General features: G+C 42.5%; 1 protein-coding gene across 1 annotated transcript in view; it reads right to left on the reverse strand.

The window, feature by feature from the left end:
- Positions 1–23,716, reverse strand: part of LOC137425761 (PDZ domain-containing RING finger protein 4-like) — a 116,402-nt gene that overhangs the window by 20,362 nt on the left and 72,324 nt on the right. Inside the window, exons 2-3 of the mRNA XM_078775298.1 lie at positions 21,506–21,786; positions 4,917–5,001 (exon numbers count right to left, since the gene is read on the reverse strand). Of these exons, the coding sequence (XP_078631424.1) occupies positions 4,917–5,001; positions 21,506–21,786 (366 nt within the window). The remainder of the gene's footprint in view (positions 1–4,916; positions 5,002–21,505; positions 21,787–23,716) is intronic.

Here is a 23,716-nt window from a genome sequence, read left to right on the forward strand (position 1 = left end):
CTGGGCATCACATCTGCTGGCATTAGGAATTGGACGTTAAAGACCCCACGGTGTCCTTTGCGGAGAGTAGGCAAGCTATCGCGAGCTGCCTCCCTTGCGGAGAGTAGGCAAGCTATCGTGAGCTGCCTACTTTGCGGAGAGTAGGCGAGCTATCGCGAGCTGCCTACTTTGTGGAGAGTAGGCGAGCTATCGCGAGCTGCCTACTTTGCGGAGAGTAGGCAAGCTATCGTGAGCTGCCTACTTTGCGGAGAGTAGGCAAGCTATCGCGAGCTGCCTACTTTGCGGAGAGTAGGCAAGCTATCGCAAGCTGCCTACTTTGCGGAGAGTAGGCAAGCTATCGCGAGCTGCCTACTTTGCGGAGAGTAGGCAAGCTATCGCGAGCTGCCTACTTTGCGGAGAGTAGGCAAGCTATCGCGAGCTGCCTACTTTGCGGAGAGTAGGCAAGCTATCGCGAGCTGCCTACTTTGCGGAGAGTAGGCAAGCTATCGCGAGCTGCCTACTTTGCGGAGAGTAGGCAAGCTATCGCGAGCTGCCTACTTTGCGGAGAGTAGGCAAGCTATCGCGAGCTGCCGACTTTGCGGAGAGTAGGCAAGCTATCGTGAGCTGCCTACTTTGCAGAGAGTAGCAAGCTATCGCGAGCTGCCTACTTTGCGGAGAGTAGGCAAGCTATCGCGAGCTGCCTACTTTGCGGAGAGTAGGCAAGCTATCGCGAGCTGCCTACTTTGCAGAGAGTAGCAAGCTATCGCGAGCTGCCTACTTTGCGGAGAGTAGTCAAGATATCGCGAGCTGCCTACTTTGCAGAGAGTAGGCAAGTTATTGCGAGCTGCCTACTTTGTGGAGAGTAGTCAAGCTATCGCGAGCTGCCTACTTGGCGGTGAGTAGGCAAGCTATCGCGAGCTGCCTACTTTGCGGAGAGTAGGCAAGCTATCGCGAGTTGCCTACTTTGCGGAAAGTCAGCACCATGGCCAAATTACAAATTGTGCCCTGACTTGCTGAGCTGGATTGGTGACCCAGCCATGATTAGCACATGATGATGATGACGATGACGATGATGATGATGATGATTTCCTTATCTTCCCACATCCACACTCAGCCACCTATGTTTTCATTATGTTGGATATTCTTCCAAACAAGTTGCATCCATTCCCTCTTTTTTTTCCCCGTTCTTATTCTCTCTCTTGCATGTCTACATAAAGACAAGGATGATTGTGCGTTGCTACCCTCGTTGTCACGATGATTGTAAGCTTTATAAAACATTTCTTTACATCAGTTTTATATAACCGGCTGGTCCTTCTGAGGACTAAATCTGAAATCGAGTTTCTCAACTGGTGTTGATGTAAACTTTTGCAAAGCCATGTGATTACAGCACTGCTCCAACTTGAAAGATCCTCTCCCTCCCACTGCTTCTCCCTCTCCCCTAAACCCCCCTACTCACCTCCCCCTCCAATCTCTCGTTATATGCTAAAAGGTAACCCTAATGAAATGTGGCATCAAGCAGTAAACAGCCCGAGCCAAAAATCCTTGCATCTTAAGGTGATTTGGTCTGGGTAATGATGCCATCTGGCAGAAACACATGCCTAGGACTGGAGCTTTCAAACTCTGGCTTGATTATTACCAGCTAGGGGTCACTGGGGGCTGACATGATGGCCCAGAGGTACGCACGCTCACCTCCAAGCTGTCTAGCCTGGGTTTGAATCCCGCCCCAGCTATAAACCGTCATCCTGGTGTTTTACAGGCAGGGTAATTCATCAATGTGTGTGCCATCCATCGGATGGGTGTTAAACTTGGTGTCCCATCCGCATTAGTTGGTGTACGTTACAAATCCCACTGTGTTCTTCAGGAGGAGTAGGTGAGATATTTCTGGCACCATGGCCTAGTTCCAAATTTCTGCCATAACTACTGCTGGGAAGGCAATGCCAAAGCACCCAGTGTAACCCTTGAGAATAAGCTCTTTCAAGCAGCACCGACACTCTGTAACAGACAGAGTGCGGTACATCAGAATCCCTCACGCTCCCGCACTCCGGTCACCATTTTTGGCCTCACTTATGCAATATCCGTCAATTGACCGTCTCTTTCTGGTGAAGTTACTCACCATTGTACCTCTCCGACCTTCTGCGACGCGCATGCATAAATCACTGCGAGACGTTTCAATGAAAACAAAATAAGGCTTGAACGACAGCAACTGTATTGATTTTCTCCAAACCGAGGCAGTGCGTTTCATCACATCTTGACGTGCAGGGGTTCAAAAGTCACGACAAGTCTGGGGTGGTGACATGCAGACAGGCGGCCAAGAACAGATAGGCGGATAAAGGCAAGTGAGGGCAGCTGGATGGGACAAAGCACAAAAAGATAAGAGGTCCGACTGGGATTGATGTCGCGTTTGCTTCGAACCTTTCCTGAGAGTCGAATGAACTGTCAACACTGAGTGCATAAGCCGAACGTGTTGCCTCGGTGTGCAACCCCACTGCAATACCCAATCGATCGACATTTCAGAGCCAAAGCAGGCATGTCGAAGTACTTTCATATTCATATTAATCAAAATAGCGTGCAGAGAAAGCCACAAAGTGACTGCTAATTAGCCGAAAGAAGGAAAGATGAAGTATTGATTCAATAAAATGTCCATGAATCATTTACATTGTCGCTTTATAATAATGGCAAATTGGTGATATCCTTTTGTAGTTATCAAATTCCACTATCTCACCAAAAAGGAAGCAGTATCCTTGGACAAGTAGTCGTATTCAAGTGGCATGAAGTCAATTATTCTCCTTGAAGATAATGTATTGAATAACAAAAATATATATATTATGATATCGAAGTCAGACTTGTGAGTTTTCACTGATGCGGGGTTGATTCTTTTGTCCTACAAGAACGCTTTCGATCAAATGATTATTAAATAAATTACATCAGTTCGGATGGCCCTGACACAAAGCAGTCAACGACTCCACTGTTGGACCACAAAAAAGCAAAACCAGAGTTACTTTTTTCATGTCAAACTTGTATGTCGTACATCATGATAACTTGCATTAAACGTTGTGCATCTACAGTGCCTTCAGAAAGTATTCACACCCCTTGACCTTTTTCACATTTTGTTGTTACAGCCTGAATTTATAATGGATTAAATTGAGATTTTTTTCTCACTGATCTACACATAATACTCCGTAATGACAAAAAGTGGAATTTTCTTTTTACAAATTTTTACAAATCAATGAATGGTTGGTTATAAAACAAAAAATAACCACCTTTAGAGGCCATTTTTCCCCGCAAAGCGGGGGTTGGCCTTTTTCGGGAACCGTGGTTGTTGTTGTTTTTTGGTCCCCTTTTTGAAGCAATGTTTTACGGCCGGATGCCCTTCCTGACGCCAACCCTTTTTGTCGCCTTTAACGACAAACAGGGAATTACCAGTGAACTGGTACTCAATTAGCAGACCTTGGAAGGATGACAGGCTGAGTCAACCCCCCTGGCGTTAATTCAGCGATCGACCGGGATTCGAACCCAGGATCCTAGGAATCCTAAGTCGGCACCCTAGCCGCTAGCCAAACACCAGGGTCTTTTAAGCACTTTTAATAAACTGCAATCACATTCCTTTAAAAAAACATTGGAAACGGTACCTGGTGTTGTCACTTTGTTATTTGCAAGCATTTAAAAAAAAAAGAAACTGTAATCATGAGCATGCGCGGTCGAAAAAAATTGAAACTTAAAATTATCACCTAGGAATCAAGAACCGCCGGGAACCTATCTCCCTTTACCACATTGAAACAATGCCCCGACATTCGCGGTGTCGACATTCGCGGCATTTTCCGGGAACGTATCCCCGCGGATGTCGAATTCAGACTGTACTGTATAGTTTTTTGTGTTTAACGACAAACAATCAACCACTGTAGTGAAACGTTAAGAGGAAGGCTTGATAGGCCAAATCACAATGAGCCAACAAGTTGAAATTGAAAGACAAAGTTTTTAGCTGAGCAGGCGTTGAACATTCATTTCATAAATTTCTGAATATTCATTGAATAGTTTAGTTGAAGAAATATTTGTCCGACTAGGACGCCACTGAAATATGCAAAATAATTGTTTGCATATTTTTTATCTGAAGGGACTTTGAGCAATGCAACTCTTACCACTGATAAAGGACCAACCATGAGTGTCAATGACAGATGTTGAGAACAGCAAAGGAAAAGTTTCGATGGCAGGCACCACTTTAGTAGAAAAGTGTTTGTTCTCAAAGTTATCAGGTGTGGAGGACGAACAACAGCAACAAGGTTTGTGAATGTTAGCATAAAGCTTGTGTGGATGTGAGTAGAACAAGAGAATGTACAAATGTTTGCTTTTCATTTTTCAAGATGCTGATGTATGAAGACGATTTTAGGAAGCATAGAACACGAGGAGAGGAAGAGACAGAGAGACACTTTGGGATGTGAAATGACTGTGTTGAGAAGACTTAGCTCTCAGCAAAGCGACAATTTTGAGAAATGGAGGTTAAATACAGCCCTGTCAACAGACTCCAGTAGTCTGAAACTTTTGGCAGTATGATGGGAGACATTTGGTCACTGAGTCATGATGTCTTCACAAGCAGGCAGCTGAAATATCATTGCTGTTTGATTGTACATTTGGACCATTATGATGAAATCTCATCATACTATAACAACAACAACAACAACAACAACAACTAAAAAATGTTGAAAATAAAATGTGCAAACATTACATGTGCCCAACTATTGTTATCGGTTGGATATCCTAATTAATGCATAAATCATGACAAAATAAGCAAGCACATCAGTGGTTAAACCAAAAAACAGCAACAAAAATAATCACAATCAAGTGAACAATGCAACACACACTCAAACACAACCAATCAGAGTGAGTAACAAACAAAGGCTCAAATATAAAACTTTACCATGATGTGCACATAGTAGGCCTACCTCGTACTCGAGCTCAGCAGTTCGCTCTCCGGCCTGCTGAAGGAAGTCAGATGTCTCGTCCAGGTCAGGGCCCAGTTCTGTGAGGCTGTCGAGATGGACAGGCGCATGTGCCATGGGTCAATCAAATGAACAAAACATAAGAAATAAAAAAGTTTGAAGACATATTTTGTGATTTGTCCTCAATCACAGCAATATGGTCACAGAACCACAGGGTAAACACTATTAATGAATGAAATCCTATAAACATGTACCTCCATCTTTGAAGAGTGACCATGTAGCAAGAGGCCAAGACTTACAAATGTGCAGGTGGACTCTGCTAAGTAACTACTTTGTCTAATGTCAAATGTTGACAGCATTCCGATTACTGCCAGTACTGCTGCAGTGTACAGTCAGCCCTCAGTCGGGAATAATTTGGCTCGGCCACTGGCACATTCTGGCCTATTAATTTCAAAGTGTTTTTTTCTGCAGGCAGGACAGCTGGCCTTGCATCCCAATCTGAAATACATTGTGCTGAGATGCTGGCACTATTTGAACTACAGTTATTAAAGTGACGGCCAACCACACTGGGGGTAAAACCTAGACAAGCGGCTTATTTACGAGGAAGCTATCAACTCAAGCTTATTAATGCTGAGCCAAAGTACTGCTAAGTAAGTGTACCTCCACGGACCATAAGGTGGCAAAAGAGTTCCCTGCTCAACTCACGAGGCTGATCGAAGAGAAGGGATACCTCCCAGAGCAGGTGTTCATTGCTTACGAGACTGGCCTCTTCTGGAAAAAGATGCCCACGAGAACTTTCATCTCAAAGGAGACAGCATAGAGACATTTCACCAGGAGACAGCATCGGGATTCAAGGCTGCCAAGGACCGGGTATCTCTTCTCCTCTGTGCAAACGCAAAAGGGGACTTCATGCTGAAACCCATGATGTTGTACTGTACCCCGAACCCGCGTGCTCTCAAGGGCAATAACAAGCAAACTCTGCCCGTGTTTTGGAGGGCCAACAGGAAAGCCGTGAATCGTCGATCAGCCTCACAAGTTGAGCAAGGAACGCTTTTGCAACCTCATGGTCCGCGGAGGTGCACTCCCCTGAGAGCTTCACCTTTTTTTAGCAGTACTGCTCCTTGAAATGATGGAACCATCCCCTGCTTGCAGTGAATGAAGTCATGCTACTTTTACCATCATCGCTCGGCGCAAAACTCGTGCTGGCACTACCCCTGCCAGACAGATGATCGTAAATTCGTTTGGCCTTTCCGTGAATGAGAGGTCCACTCAAAGGCATACTTTTCTGCATGGTGTCCTCGATCCATATGCTGAGAGCCTTCTCCATCCTTTCTATGTGGACATTCCGGACATGGGTGACCACTTTCGTATTCGATACAATGTTCGCTGAAGCTTTCTCACAAATGGCCTTCTCTTTCTTCCGTATGTAGCAAACGGTGGATTTGTTGACGCCATAATGCCTGCCAACAGAGGCCGCACTCTCTCCTCTCGAAAGCCGGTCAAACAGCTCCACTTTCTGGCTCAGGCACATCACTTTCTTCTGCCTCTTGGGAGTCGATGCATCTCCGGCGTTGGTCTTGCGCTTGGGAGCCATTATTGAAAGATGAGCAGAGCGAGTCAAAACCACAGGTCAAAGCAACGGGATGAGAACAATGAGGAAGATGGACTACACAATCTGTATAATATATGTACGATTGTGAGCATTGTGGGTATCTGCGGGAACCCACTGTTTGTGGGGGATGTTATCAGATGATGCCGTATCGAGCGTATCTGCTTATTTCAATAATATATTTAATGAAGCATTTGCATTCTATAATTCGCAGAGGATGACATGTTTTAGTTGCTGATGGAACATCCCCCGAAGCGTTTTCATTGTGTAAGATCTCTGATGATGCTTTACCATAAATTGCAAACTGTAATCGATTTATTGAAGTGTTTGCATCGTATAATTCGTGGAGTTGACTTGTTTACACATCTGGCGGGATATCCCGCGGAGCTTGCTTATAGTGCGGCTAAAATTTGCGCCCAGGAAAGCCATGAAGATGCAAAGCACACAGCAGTGAATGTACAGTACTGTACGGTACTGTATAAGCAGGTCATGCTCGTGGCTTGTATAAGATGTTTTTTTGCGTAAGTCCACCTTTATTTTTGCATGGCTGGTAAAAGATGGGTTTTTATAAATGTGTCAAGTTAGCGGCTCGTGAAATTTTGTTTTGCGCCCCTGAAAAACCGCGAATTCGTGGAACATGGCCTCGAATATGGGGAAAAAAACCCCCGCAATTTTGTGGCACACAGCCGCGAAAAGAAAAAAACCCGCGAATTCGCGGTTCAACTTTGTTGTTCAACCAACTTTCAACGAGTTGTTCAACCGCAAAAGGACTCACTGTTCCCAGGCACGCCCGAACCTCCCGGGCACGCCCGGTCTCGTCTTTCCCGGGCATGCCCGCTCTCGCCTTTCCAGGGCTCGCCCAGAGCGTCCGGGCACGCCCGCTATCGCCTTTTCAGGGCTCGCCCAGAGCGTCCGGGCATGCCCGCTATCGCCTTTCCAGGGCTCGCCCAGAGCGTCCGGGCATGCCCGCTATCGCCTTTCCAGGGCTCGTCCAGAGCGCCCGGGCACGCCCAGCCTCGACTTGCCAGGCCGCAGCCAAACACGCCCGGGCAGGTCCAGACTCGCCTTTCCAAGGCTCGCCCTTGACACCCGGGCATGCCCGGTATAGCTTTTGCCGGGCAAACTTCCCGACATAAATGTATATATATATTGCTGCCCGATAAACGGGCTTGTCGGAATACCTGAGCTGTTTTGTTTCAATAAAGCAACTCGGACGAATTCCGTCTTTGGTCGCGTCAATTCTTTCGACTCGCGTTGGAGCGCAGTTCCTTCAATGTCACATTTTATCAACCACGAATACGCTGATTCCGCAAATAGTGGAACCATGACTAGCAGGGTCCGACTGTATATTTATATATCCTACAGGGAAACAGAAGGAGCTTCGATGCAGGAGGAGGCCACTAGGCCCATATGGATGCAGATTACTGCTAATATGCATGTACCTGGCTACGTTCATTGCTTCTCGGTACCTATTTAATTACAGTTTTAACCTATCTACTATTTCTGCTGCTACCACCTTTCCAGGGAGACCCTTCCATGCAATACCTATTCTGTTAATGAAAGACCCTGCCATAATGTCATCCTAACTCTCCCCTTCCCTCCCCAACTCCCCCGCTCTCAGGCTATGGGGCCTCTGGTCCAATCCCTGTCCATTTCGCTGAAAAACACCAGCACTTATTCTGTTTATACCCTTCATTATATTAAAAATCTCTATCAGATTCCCTCACAATTGTCTCCTTTGTACTGCATAAAGTCTTCCTTCAGCCAATCCTCATAGCTGAGTCTAGATAGCTCCAGAATCAATCCAGTCACTCTATGCTGAACCATCCATGTGGTAGCTATGACCTTATTCAGATGTGGTGACCACAACTGTACTCAATATTGTAGATGAGGCCTCACTAAATTATTGTACAGTGTTAAAACTACCTCTTCAGAATTATACATTGATGTAAATTATGAATAACGTTCCTTGATCAGATCCCTGAGATACCCTACAACTTGCATCCTCCCAACCAGACATTCTCTCATTCGCAGCCACTCTTTGCTTCCTATCACTCACCCAGTTGAATATACAGACTTAGCTACTTTACTCACACTCCACAAAACCTTAGCTTAGCCAACAACCTTGTACGTGGTACTTTCTCAAATGCCTTCTGATAGTCTAGACTCCAGATGTACGACATCCACTGCACTTCCCTCCTCGTCCCCCAGTCAGAAAACTGCTTCATCGAACTCCATTAAATTTGTTAACCATGATCTCTCTTTAGTAAATCCGTACTGATTGCCTTTAATTAGTTTGAATTTATTCAAATGGTTCCCTATCCTTTCCTGAATCTGATCGCTCAATTAAATGTCTACAACATCTTCCCCACAACTCAAATCAAACTATAATTCCCCAATTATTCGTTGGATCTTTTCTTGAATAACGCTGTTACCGCCACCACCGAAGGTAGATGGAGGTTATGTTACTTGCGAATTTTATTTTTTTTGACAAGTACGTGTTGATCACTTCGGTTTGTGTGTTTGTGTGTGTGTTTATCTGTGTGTTTGTGTGTGTGTGTGTGTTTACAGTCGTGGCCAAAAATATTGGCACCCTTGTGCTTTTTTCAAATAATGCACCATTTCTTCCAGAAAATTGTTGAAATAAAAAATATTTTGGTATCCACATATATATTATTTGGTTTGCAGTGAAACAAAACAAAAAAGCTGTAAAAAATACTAAATCTTAGCTTATTACACATAGAATTCCTAAAGTGGCCCGGAAAATATTGTTGGCACCTTTTAGAAGTTGTTAGAAATAATTAGATTTCAAGCAGGTGATTCTCCTTCACTCTGGAATTGAACTCACCTGTGGTGAGTTGCATGTGCCTGCAATATAAAAATCATTCATTCGACCAGTTTGAATAGAGAAAAGGAGTCATTCTGCTGTTTCGTGTCACTGTGTGCACCGCAATGAGCATGGACAAAAGAAAGAAAACCAGAGAATTGTCTGAGGAGGTCAGACACATGATTGTAGCCAAGCATGGACAATCTCAAGGCTACAAGTCCATCTCCAGAGACCTTGATGTTCCTGTGTCCACCGTACGCAATGTTATCAGGAAGTTTAAGGCCCATGGCACTGTAGCCAACCTCCCTAGACGTGGCCGCAAGAGAAAACATGATCGAAAATTTCAGCGAAGGATTGTATGAATGGTGGACAAAGCACCTCGATCAACTGACAAACAGATTCAAGATGACCTTCAGACACAAGGTACGACAGTTTCAACTCGCACCATCCGTCGCCAACTCAATGAAAGGGGGTTCTATGGTAGGAGACCCAGGAGGACCCCACTGCTGAGAGAAAGTCTGACTGGAGTTTGCCAAAACACACCTGAACAAGCCAAAATCCTTCTGGGAGAATGTCCTGTGGACAGATGAGACCAAATCAGGGCTTTTTGGTAAAGCACATCATCTCTATGTTTATAGAAAACAAAATTAAGCCTTCGACAAAAAGAGCACCTTCCCTACAGTCAAACATGAGGTGGTTCAATGATGTTTTAGGGTTGCTGTGCTGCCTCTGACACTGGGTGCCTTGAATGTGTGCATGGAATCACGAAATCAGGAGATTACCAAGGCATTTTGGAGCGCAATGTTCAACCTAGTGTCAGAAAGTTGCATCTCGCAGCATGAAAAGGTCATGGGTCTTGCAGCACGAAAATTACCCCAAACCCACTTCAAAAAGCACCCAGGAATGGTTCAAGACAAAAAACGCTGGACTGTACTGAAGTGGCCAGCAATGAGTCCAGATATAAATCCCATTGAAATCTGTGGGGCGATCTGAAAACAGCAGTTGGGAGAAGGCACCATTCAAATCTGGGAGAACTGGAGCAGTTTGCACAAGACGAGTGGGCCAAACTGCCAGTAGAGAGGTGTAGGAAGCTCAGTCATGGCTATAAGAAGCGCTTGACTGCAGTTATTTTGTCCAAAGGCTGTGCTACCAAATATTAAGTCTAAGGTGTCAATAATTTTGTCAATGCCATTTCTTTTTATTTTCTGTTTTAAAAGGATATATTAAGTTCTGAATCAAAAACAAAGGTTCTGTAATATTAACAGTGAAATAAAGAAAAGTGTAGACCAAATACTTTGGTGAATTTCAACTTATTGTTTGAGAAAATTGTGAGTTATTTGAAAAAAGTGCAAGGGTGCCAATATTTTTGGTGACAACTGTATATGTTTGTTGGTATGTGTGTTTGTGTGTGTTTGTGTTCGTTTGTCTGTCCGCTCACTTATGCATGCCTACAGGTTACAATTTTAAACCAATCTTCACAAAACTTCACCATACGGTAGGGCTGGTGGTCCGACAGAAAACTATTTATTTTTGAGATCAAAAGGTCATCATAGGCCAAAGGTCAACCACTTCTTTCTCAATTTCTAAAATCCTCAATTTTCACCCGTTTGACTTGAAATTTGAATAGGATTTACATATCTAACTGAATTCAACAACCAACTATTTTTGAGTTCAACATAGGTCACAAGGTCAACATAGGCCAAAGGTCAACCACTTTTTTCAAATTTCTAAAATCCTCAATTTTCATCCAATTGACTTGAAATATGAATATGATTTTCATATCAGCAAACTGAATTCAACAAACAACTTCTTTTTTTTTCTTCTTTTTTTTAGGTCAAAAGGATGCTCTACTGAGTGCCATTATTCTTTGTTCTATTTTGCCAAGTGTCGCTCTATGAGTGAATTTTCATTTGTCTCTGTGAATAGGATGTTTCAAAAAGTTGTGCACAGATTCAACCGAACTTTGGTGGAGAGGGTGGTTATGTGACAAAGACGAATTGGTTCAATTTTGGTGAAGATTCGAATTCTGATCCGAATACGAGAATTAAAAAAAATATTTAAAGTCATTCTTCACCATTGAGTAATAGTGCAAAGAACGATATATTGGTATCTCAAAAAGTGAGCAGGATATCTCAAAAAGTTATACACTGATTCAGATGGAGTTTGGTGTACAGGTTGGGGGTGTGACATGGATGAAATAATTAGATTTTTGTGAAGATCTGGATTCTAGAAAAAAATTTTTATGTGATTCTTCACCATTGAGAGAAATGGGCAATAATAACAACATATAGCATGTTATTTGAAAAGTTATGGATGGGTTATGACAAAACTAGGAGGGTGAGTTGGTTAAGTGACAAGAACAAGCTGACCCTTTTCAATACATTTAGACACTTTATACCCATTTAGACCTTTCCAAGATCCTTTAATCCCCGTAGACTCCTAAAGACCTTTGCACCCTTTATGCTACTTAGATGCATTGACCCTTGTAGACGTTTAGACCTATTAGGCCCTCTTTAGACACCTTATACCCCTTTAGACTCCTTCCACCGTATGGAACCCTTAGAGCCCTAACTTCTATTGCAACATACTCTTTAGACCCCTCGACCTTTTTGTCCCTTTCAGACCCTTTAAACCCTTTAGAACTCTTTTAAACCCAAACTATCATTAGAAAATAACCTTTAGACCTTTGGACCCCTTGGAGCTTAGACATTTTGCCCGGATCTCAGTCAACGGAACATCTTCTCTTCTGGACTTGGTTATGACTAACTTCCCTGAAAATGTCTGCTGCTCTTCTTCTGCTCCAATCGGATCATCTGATCATGTCCTTGATAAAGTGGACATCTCTCTGACCATCCTCAGGGAGCCTGCTCAGCGTCGACGAGTCTGGCATTTCACTCAGGCCAACTGGCACGGTCTTCAAGCAGCCATCAATCATCTGGACTGGTCTCCCATCTATACCACCTCTGACATCAACTCATCCTGGGAATTCTTCCAAAGTAAATTGCTCTCTCTCATGCACAGATTTATCCCATCTCGTCTTCAGTTGTCATACCCTTCCTCCTGTCCATGGCACACGGAATCTTGTGGTGAGGCTGTTGCCCAGAAACAACTTGCCTTCGTCTCCTGGAAAGCAAATCCAACGGAAGGAAATCTCATTTCCTTTCACAAAGCCCGAAACAAGTGTGTGTCCACCCTCAGGAGAGCCAGGAAACAATATCTCTCCGTTCTCAAGACCGAACTCTCTTATCTGTCTCCCTCTTCCAAATCCTGGTGGCGTCTGGTCAAATCCGTTTCTGGTGTTTGTTCCCCCTCCATCCCCTCCCTTACCTCAAACGGCTACACAGCTGACTCCGCACGTGAAAAAGCTGAATGCCTCAACTCTGTGTTTGCCTCTAAATCTTGTGTCCCAAACCCATCCCTCTCTGTACCCACCATACACAGTCGTACCCTGCTGCTCCTGGACTCTGTGTCCTTTCCTCCTGACAAGGTGGAAAAGTTTCTGTCAACCCTCGACTCTGATTCTGCAACTGGACCCGACGGCATCAGCCCACGGGTCCTAAAATCCTGCTCTGCCGCTCTATCTCACCCTCTCTCTGTTCTCTTCACCCTCTCTTTTGCTCAAGGTCAACTGCCATCTGCTTGGAAATCAGCCAACATCACAGCTTTGCACAAAAAAAGGTGCAAAAACAGATCCTAGCAACTACAGACCAATCAGCCTTCTCCCAATTATCAGCAAAGTCATGGAATCCATCATTGCTTCGGATATGAAATCCTTCCTCTTCTCCAATGGCTTGATCTCTGATCATCAATTTGGTTTCAGACCAGGTCACTCTACTCTGGACATGCTGCTTCTGCTGTCTCAACAATGGATGGAGGTCCTCAATGCCAAACAGGAAATTAGAGCTGTCTCCCTCGACATATTACGTGCCTTCGACACGGTCTGGCACCCCGCTCTGCTCACCAAACTCTCCTCCTTTGGTATCCATGGAAATCTCCACGCATGGCTGGCGGACTTCTTCTCTAGTCGTCGTCAACGTGTGGCCCTGAATGGGTTTCTCTCATCTCCTCTTCCTGTTCAGGCTGGAGTTCCCAAAGGCAGTGTTCTGGGCCCCGTGCTTTTTCTGGTCTTCATCAATGATCTCTCTGACTCTCTTGAAAATCCTCTCTATCTCTTTGCTGATGACTCCACTCTCTGCCGCTCCAATTCCTCTTCCCTCAGATCGGCAGTCTGCAGCCTCCTCACTCTCTGAAGACCTGGACAAAATCACAGACTGGTCAAACAAGTGGAACATGTCTTTCAATCCTGACAAATCTCACACTCTTACTATGTCTCTCCGAAAAGATCGACTGGACAACCCTCCCATCTACTTTCTCAACAATCCTCTCCAAGAAGTTCTGTCGCTCAAGCTTTTGGGTCTCACTATCTGCCATTATCTTTCTTGGGAAAACCACATTTCCAAGCTGGCCTCCAAAGCCAGTCGCCGACTGGGCATCCTCTGTCGTGCGAAGTCCTTCCTCGGCACACCTGAGCTCCTCACCACATACAAGGCTTTCATCCGCAGCTCAATGGAATACTGTTCTCCCCTATGGGCCGGTGCTCCTGCCTCACACCTAGCTCGGCTTCACGCTGTTGAAACCAAAGCTTTCAGAATTATTGGAATCTCCCGCGATGAAGCTATCTCTGAGGGCCTTTCACTCATTCACTCACCGCAGGCACGTAGGTGGTCTTTCTGTCTTCTACCGACTCCTCTCCGGCCTTGCACCCCCAGCTCTTTCTGTGCTCTGTCCCCCAAATATTCCTACAGGTCGCACAAGATCTGCCAGCAACCCTCTGATGGTTAAACTGCCGAAATCTCGGCTCTCTGCTCACCTTCACTCTTTCATTCCTCTTTTCTCCCGCCTCTGGAACAAACTCCCTCACTCCCTTCAATCCCACTCCTCCCTCCAGGTCTTTAAAACAGCTGTTCACCACCATCTCTTATCTTCCCCCATCCAAAACCTTGATCTTTTCTACCCCCGCTAATTCATCCCAGATCCACCTTGTTTGAAATTCCAACTTCTTTCCTGGAAGTCCTGGCAGTGTCCATATGTTTTATACCTCTCCCACCGCCCCCTTCCCATGCCCCCCCCCCCAAAGCCCTCGCCCTCTCTCAGATCTCTCGATGTCTCCATGTCTCTCGGTCCCTGCTCTCAAATGTTGTGTTTGTGTCCTTCCCCCTCTCTCCCCATCTTGTCTACCGCTCCCGATGTTATATGTTTTATGTGTCGGTTTGTCTTTCTGTGTGATTAATGTTCGCTCTTTCACGAGCCTCGATCTTGTATACAAAAAATATATATATATATTGGGCCTTAAGACCCTTATAGATCCCGAGAGACCCTTTGGACTACTTAGACCCTTCAGATGTTTCCACCTCTTAGATACTCTAGACCAGTTTAGACCCCTTTAGATGCACACCACACAAACATCTATAGAGTCTTCTTGTAATATACAGACTATACTTTTTTCAGGCAGTAATGCACATTCTCCAGCCACCCAGAGGGTGGGTACTCTGCTAGTTTGAACAACTATGGGTCACTGAATTGGTTCACCAATCAAAACTGAGAAGCATATTATTTTTGAGGTCAAAAGCTCAAAGGCTAAAAGGTCAACGTTGCATAAAATCATGAATTTTCATCGTATTAAATTGAAATTTGATCAGTTTTGCATATTGTATCACAGAATTAGATCACCAAAATCAGAATGATTGATTTAGCCGCTTCGACATGTCAATGGTTTCTGTGACAACAATTTCACCCCATTATAATCAAATGGGACTTTTATGAATTTATTATTATTACCACTAGCGTGACTCGTCGTGCTCCGCGTGCCTCACCACACGTCGTTTCAGAGGGGTAGGCATCTTTGACCATTTCGGTGTCTTTTGGGTTTCATGGTGTTTTGGGTCTTCAGGGCCATTTGGGTCTTCAGGGTCTTTTGGATCCTCTGGGCCTTTAAGGGTATTTTGGGTCTTTGAGGTGTTTTGGGTCTTCAGGGTCTTTGGTGTCTTCAGAGGCTTTTGGGTCTTAACACGGAATAGCCTGGGTGGGGGCTAAATTAGCCCCCCCTCGAAATTTTTCGCGATAATTTTTTAACGCAAAAAGATCTCGCGCTGAAATTTCATGACTTTTTTCTTTCACATCTCGCGCACATTTTAAGACCCTATTTGCGAAAATCGGGGGTACGGTTGCGGAGATATAGCACATATTCGTGACCAACGTCACAAAAAAATGGCGGTTTCCAATGATTTTGTGTGTACAATGTATGGGTTTTACAAGAAGTGTTGTCAGAAGAATGTTTTTTTCTGTTTTTCCTCAGATAACATCCCTTTTGGCTATCATCAACTATTCTAGATAACAAAACAATGAAAAACAAAAGATTTAAAAACAAAGAAATACATAAGAAATTAAAAACAAAGAAATACATAAGAATTGGGAAACAAAGAGAGAAACAAGAAAATTATCAATCTAAAAAAATGTCAGTGGACAAATAATTTCACATTTTTCATATTGTTGATAGTGGATTATAATGAATTATTCTAGATATACAAAAATTAAATACATAGTGATAGAATAAAACAAAAGTGCACAAGAAAATTAGTAACATAATAATATAGGAAAAACGACTATTTTCGAATTGCATGTACATTGTGATCCATGGGACTGCATTTTCACACCTTGTGTCTCTGCTTACTCAAGTCTTTTATAAACAGGTTTATTTACTGATACTAATCCCTGCCTAATCTGTTCCTAATCCCTTCCTAACCTGTTCTGAGAAAGACAAAAGAGTAAATTGACACTGTTGATAAGCATCACTTCTTGTTCCTACTAATCTGCTTCTACTCTCCTTTCAGCATCCCCATTCAATATTTATACACTGTATCTAGTGAACAAGTGAACTTGTATGTTGTCTATTTAGTCCATACAATGATTCAACTGTTCTAGTCATTACTTGTTCAGCTAGTGCTGAAGAGACATCACATCTTTCTCAATTTTGGATTCGTTAGAATTTATCATTTGGATGATTATCACCAATCATGGCTTCAACATCAAGTGGTGTTCCCAGGAAAAGAACAACAAAGGTGAGTTACAGATTTTCACTTACAGTATTTCTTTGAGCCACTTGTATAATATTGATTCTTCATTCAGATATTTTTTGACGTTATTTGATGACAATAATGCATTTCTTATGGCATGTAAATTGAGTAATTGATATTTTATATTCTATTTCATTTCATTTATTTATTTTTATATCCAAAGTTTAAAAAAGGAAAATAAGAAAGTGAGCATAATTTAGAATGTAAATATGCTATTCATAAAAATCATAACATTTGAAAATAGTGAAACATTGTCAACATATAAAACCAAACATTATTCTAATTAGTATTGTTTATATCCTTTGTCATTTCAGCGTAAACATGTTGAGCCTGAACCTCCACCTCCGCCTCAGCCAGAACCTGTGCCTGAACCTGAGCATGAACTTGACCTGGAGATGCAACTATTTCAGCAATTTCGACAGTTCGAAAGTGACGACGATGACTACGACGAGCTGGTTGGTCGCCTTTCTCCAGGGGAGTCAGATGATGAATACTTAGAACATGCAGATGAACCCCCTGCCGAAGATCCTGAAGCGGAGGAGGTGAATCCCTTTCAACCAAAGAGAGCTCTCAGAGCAGTGAACAGCGTCGACACCTCGTTAGATCCTGAGAACTATGATCCATGGACTTTACCTCATCCTCCAGAAGAATACACAGTTGTAGTCGAGAAACCGAAACGAAATGACCCAGGGAAAAGCATACATTGGGAAACAGCCCAGCCACAAGCAAGAGGACGACAGAATATTGCCAATGTCTTGGCAGGAATTCCTGGTGTCAATCGGAATGCAAGACATGCAGATACTCCTGTGAAAGCCTGGGGGTGCTTCTTCTCTGACGACATGCTTGCTGTTGTTTTGACTAACACAAACAAAAAGATCAACAAGTACCTTTCCAATTTGACCCCAGAAGTACGCAACTCGGACAAGAATTCGTACCTTCGTGAAGCATCGGCAACGGAAATAAGAGCACTGCTGGGCATACTCTACTACAGAAGAATGCTCGGTCAGAATCTGCTAGACGTCAAATGGCTCTTTGGCGATCGAGTTGGTCATCCGGTTTTCGGCGCTACAATGAGCAAGAACCGATTCAAGTTTCTGCTTACCAAATTGTCATTCGATGATAAGGACACAAGACCAGAGCGATGGAGAAACGATCGTTTCGCAGCGTTTCGCGAGCTCCACGACTTGCTGAACAGGAATTGTGCAGAGGCCCTGATACCCAGTGATTTCATCATGATTGATGAAACCTTGTATCCAATGCGATCCGGAATTTCGTTCAGGCAATACAACAGGAGCAAGCCGGCAAAGTATGGCCTACTGTTTCGCTCACTGAACGATGCAAGACATCCTTACACGTTCTTCAGTCTACCATATGCAGGGAAGCCAACCGGTGACCACCCTACCCACCACTATGTGACAGGAACTGAAGAGGTAGTCAAGTACCTCATAAATCAAATGGAGGAGCACCAACAGTTGCGAGGCCGCAATCTCACCATTGATCGGCTGTACACGTCACTCCCACTCACAGAATGGTTATCGAAAAAGGAATAACAGTCACAGGCACAATACAAACAAACAGAAAGGGGTTACCCCAAGAAATGAAGACGACTGATGGACGAGAGGAGCATTCCTACAAAGTTGCTTGGTTCAGGGAAAACAAGAACGTGAGCCTCCACTCATACGTGGTAAACACCAAGTCATCAGGGACAAAGAATGTACTGTTGGTCACATCCATGAAACCCATCCTCGGAGTCACAAAAGACGATGGGAAACAGAAGCCGGCTGCATACAAACTGTACGACTACACAAAGGGGGGGGACGGACGTCATTGATCAACGGGCAATGAGTTTCACCTGCAAGCCGAAATCCAACCGGTGGACAATTGTGGCCTTGGCATACCTCCTCGATACCTGCCGAGTCAACGCACTGACGATCTATGCTCTCAACAAAGGAGAGAAACCACGAGAGCTCGATTCGTTCGACTTTGGACTGACGTTAGCCGAGCAACTGACTACCCCTTTCATACAGGCGCGTCCTCTTCGGGGATTATCGACACCCATTGCCCAAAATATGAAGAGAGCACTAGGAACAGAGGCAGCCGGCGTGCAACATCGAGAGCCAGGGGGAGATCTGTTGGACCATCATGGCGATTCTCGTCGTCGTTGCAGGGCCTGCTTAGATCAGTCACATGGAGAAGGACATAAACTGAGGAAAAAGGCCATGCCAAAGAATCCAAGCCAGTGCCAGGTTTGTGGTGAGGCATGTTGCAAAGAACATACTGTTCACTTCTGTCTGGCATGCTATGCAAAACAAAACTAACTGAAAGAAAAAGGAAGAAAATTGGACTTCATGCTGAAAAAGGGACTTTCAGGATTATCAATTGTCAGGTGTCTCTTACATTTTGTAAACAATAACAATCTCAATTTGATTATGATATTGATCTAATTTGCACATCTCTTCATACATAAATTACAGTACGCCAAGTTCAAATGATTACATGTATGCCAGTCAAGATTGCATACATGTATACTTATTAGTTATTACCAGATAAAGAAATGTTTGCCATCTTTTCCATCTACAATTTTAGGGTACAGTACAGTCCATGATTTGCATAAATTAGATCGAGTTAGACTTTGAAGATACAAGGGTACAGTTGTTTGTTCCTGTCATTCAATATTGTTTTCAGTCATTTAGTAGTCAGATCATATCAATGCAAAAGTTGAATTTTCCTGATAATTTTACTAATTAGTATTCATTACACTGTCTGTTTGATATATGATGTGCCCCAAGAACAGTTATGCATATGATTTGCATAAATTGAATATGTGATTACATGTAGTAGACTGTGACATCCAAATATAAACTTTTTGTAACTGTCATTCAATACTGTTTTCAATCATGTAACAGTCAGATCTCGTTATCAATGCAAAAGTGGAATTTTGTATACTTTGTGCTAATTAATATTCATGACACTGTCTGTATGATATATTATGTGACCTGAGAACAGTTATGCATATGATTTGCATAAATGTTATGTTATCATCAGTAGACTTTCAACACCCAAATATAACTGCCATTCTTTATTGCTTTTGAGCATGCTGATTCATAAGTCACATCTAATAAATTACTGTGAAACATTCAACTTTCTTGTTGCTAATGAATATTAATTTGTCTCTAATTTGCATAATCATTTCCCACATTTCAATCATACATTGTCAAAACATAGACTAAACATCACCTTTCTTCAATTTACAACTAGAAAAAAGATTTCTGCCCTGACGTGGTAATCAAAATGTGAAAATTCAGAATTTCAAGAAAAATTAGCATATTTGCATAATTAATTACAATTATAAATATGAAATTTCAATACATGTCATTAATTTGACTAAGCTATCTTTTAGATTATATGACAAGCTACAAACATGCCAAATTTGATTGCATTTTCTCCATAAATGGGGGGAAAACTGAAAAAAATGAGAATTCCTTGAAAAAATTTGCATATTTGCATCATTAATTAGACAAATTAAGAATAACAATAGATATCATAAATTTGACTATGCATTCTTGTAAAATACATGATGGGACACAGACACGCCAAGTTTGGTCACATTCGGTCGATAAATGGCCGAGATCTGAGGGGGGGCCAAATTAGCCCCCCCCCCCCCCCGGGCTATGCAGTTTCAAAATAGCCCGGGCTATTGAGGGTTAAGGGTCTTCGGTGTCGTTTGGGTCTTCGGGGTCTTCAGGGGCTTTTGGGTCTTAAGGTTCTTCTTGGTCTTAAAGGGTCTTTGGGTCCTTTTGGGTATTCGGGGTCTTTTGGGTCTTCGGGGTCTTTTTTGTCTTTTTGGGTCTTCGGGGTATTTTTGGTCTTCAGGGTGTTTTGGGTCTTCGGGGTGTTTTGGGTCTTCGGGGTGTTTTGGGTCTTTGGGGTGTTTTGGGTCTTCGGGGTGTTTTGGGTCTTCGGGGTCTTTTTGGTCTTCAGGGTGTTTTGGGTCTTCGGGGTGTTTTGGGTCTTCAGGGTGTTTTGGGTCTTTGGGGTGTTTTGGGTCTTCGGGGTCTTTTGGGTCTTTGGTGTCTGCAGAGGCTTTTGGGTCTTAAGGGTCTTCGGTGTCGTTTGGGTCTTTGGGGTCTTCGGGGTCTTCAGGGGCTTTTGGGTCTTAAGGTTCTTCTTGGTCTTAAAGGGTCTTTGGGTCTTTTTGGGTCTTCGGGGTATTTTTGGTCTTTGGGGTATTTTTGGTCTTCAGGGTGTTTTGGGTCTTCGGGGTGTTTTTGGTCTTCAGGGTGTTTTGGGTCTTCGGGGTGTTTTGGGTCTTTGGGTACTCAGGGTCTTTTTGAGCCTCAGGGCCTTGAAGGGTATTTTGGGTCTTTGGGGGTCTTCAGGGTATTTTGGGTCTTCAGGGGTCTTGGTGGTCTGAAGGGTCTTGGGGGAATTAAAGGGTCATCAAAGGTCTGAGGGGTCTCAGCAGTCTTAACGCAATTAAGAGGGTTAACTAAGAGAGTGGTAATTTTATTTGAAGAAGAAGAAGACGTTTTCGTCGCATATAAACATACATTATACATAGCGACATACACAACCATAAACGTTTGCTCTATTATAGTAAGATACCTCAATAATTTTTTAACATGTAAAATTGAAACTTACTCGGCTTATTTGTACATATGTGTAGCATATGTGAGTAATATTTGGTCAAAATTAGTCAAAGGTCAAGGCCAATGCCTTTTAAAACAAGTAGACACCTCGTAGGCTGCAATTATAAATTGCATCAGCCAAATTTGTTACATATAACAATCAATCATGTAAAACACTTGATAGGTCAAATTTTCAAAATCACCAAATTACTGTTTCCATGACTACCCTTGTTTACTTGGATTTCGTCAGTATCGTGCTCTGCACAACATATTTCTTGTTTATTTATTTGTTTGTTTATTCAATCACTTAGTTAAGTAAAATTCGTAAAAACATAAGTAAAAATTCTGGGATAATTTAGTGGTTTAAAATAATAGTGAGTGACTATAAGAATTACCTGTCCCCCAACAAAAAGGGATGAATGGAGGGTACGGGTGGAGTTGCTGGACTACAGTGGCTATGCTCGTCCCAGCACTGTTCCGTCTGTGTACTGGCATCTGCACGACCTCTCTCCATCGCCCCGGCATGTCGTTTGCTACCAGCTGATGCACCGGGGATGGAATTACCAGAGGATGGAGGTACTCTCCGCAGCACCTGCACCACGATAGGCTCCTTGGCTGCATGAAAAGCTTCGACGGCTTCCTCGTGTGTTGCCTTTGACAAATCCTTCCCATTGACCTGTGGACGTAAGCAAGGGATTTCACAAAGTAAATCGATTGTCACACAAGACCAATTGTTGGTGTCAAAAGTGACACTATAGTTCCAATCAAAATGGCACTTAGATAAACATGGCCATCAAAATGACCACTGAGACATCAAAAAAGTACTCGATCATGCCAAGATGTCCCATCTCATACCAATATACCTCCTATATTTGGTTAATGTCAAGGGGACATCATGCTGGCAATGCTTTCTATGCCATACAATGAACAGGACATGAAGGGGAGACTTAGCAAAAAATAGTGGAAAATATAAATCATTTAACATGCAATAGCTGAGGATTGTTCAAACTTGACCTGCACCTTGATTCATACTTGTGACTAAGCTTGCACTGTTTGTACTATATATATTACAAAACAATTGCCTGCTTACATCTCCAGATAATTATCCAGGTTTAGAGACACACTTGTATCATTGTAGTGGAAACTTTTGTATGCAATCTTTGTTTTTGGATATGTCCATAGGCAATGCATGAAATCATTATTAATAGCCTCGTCTGTCAAAAAATGGTTACCCACAATGTGCTCTTTCATACAGATATCCTTGACAGGCAATCATTACCGTACTGTGTTGCCAACATAGGCTAAAGGTCTGTAAATTTCATCTGTAAATTTCAACAGTCTTGATGCTTTCCATGACCAGAAATTTGATAAATTCATTACTTGCGGTTCCACCCTCTTTGTGACGTCACCTGACGCGATCTTGATTTCCATCACACACCTTTAAGTTTGGAAACGAGTGATAGCATCTATATTGCTAACCATAAATATAAAGAAAAAATTCCACCAAATAATAATACATACTGTACGTCCATGACTCTTCCTTTTGTAAACAAAAGCCCAGGTAAAACCTGAACCACAATTGTATAAATTAAAGAGGGGAAATGCTAAAAACTGAACCACAATTGTATAAATTAAATAGGGGAAATGCTAAAAATTGAACCACAATTGTATAAATTAAATAGGGGAAATGCTAAAAACTGAACCACAATTGTATAAATTAAATAGGGGAAATGCTAAAAATTGAACCACAATTGTATAAATTAAAGAGGGGAAATGCTAAAAACTGAACCACAATTGTATAAATTAAATAGGGGAAATGCTAAAAATTGAACCACAATTGTATAAATTAAATAGGGGAAATGCTAAAAATTGAACCACAATTGTATAAATTAAATAGGGGAAATGCTAAAAACTGAACCACAATTGTATAAATTAAATAGGGGAAATGCTAAAAATTGAACCACAATTGTATAAATTAAAGAGGGGAAATGGTAAAAATTGAACCACAATTGTATAAATTAAAATGGGGAAATGCTAAAAATTGAACCACAATTGTATAAATTAAAGAGGGGAAATGCTAAAAACTGAACCACAATTGTATAAATTAAATAGGGGAAATGCTAAAAATTGAACCACAATTGTATAAATTAAATAGGGGAAATGCTAAAAATTGAACCACAATTGTATAAATTAAAGAGGGGAAATGCTAAAAACTGAACCACAATTGTATAAATTAAAGAGGGGAAATGCTAAAAATTGAACCACAATTCTTTTGAATTAAAGAGGGGAAATGGTAAAAATTGAACCACATTTGTTTAAATTAAAGAGGGGAAATGGTGAAAATTGAACCACAAATGTTTAAATTAAAGAGGGGGAATGGTGAAAATTGAACCACAATTGTATAAATTAAAGAGGGGGAATGGTGAAAATTGAACCACAAATGTTTAAATTAAAGAGGGGGAATGGTGAAAATTGAACCACAAATGTTTAAATTAAAGAGGGGGAATGGTGAAAATTGAACCACAATTGTATAAATTAAAGAGGGAAATGGTAAAAATTGAACCACATTTGTATAAATTAAAGAGGGGGAAATGGTAAAAATTGAA

This window comes from Myxine glutinosa, chromosome 4, assembly GCF_964187855.1.
Source record: "Myxine glutinosa chromosome 4, kmMyxGlut1.1, whole genome shotgun sequence".
Taxonomy (NCBI): domain Eukaryota; kingdom Metazoa; phylum Chordata; class Myxini; order Myxiniformes; family Myxinidae; genus Myxine; species Myxine glutinosa.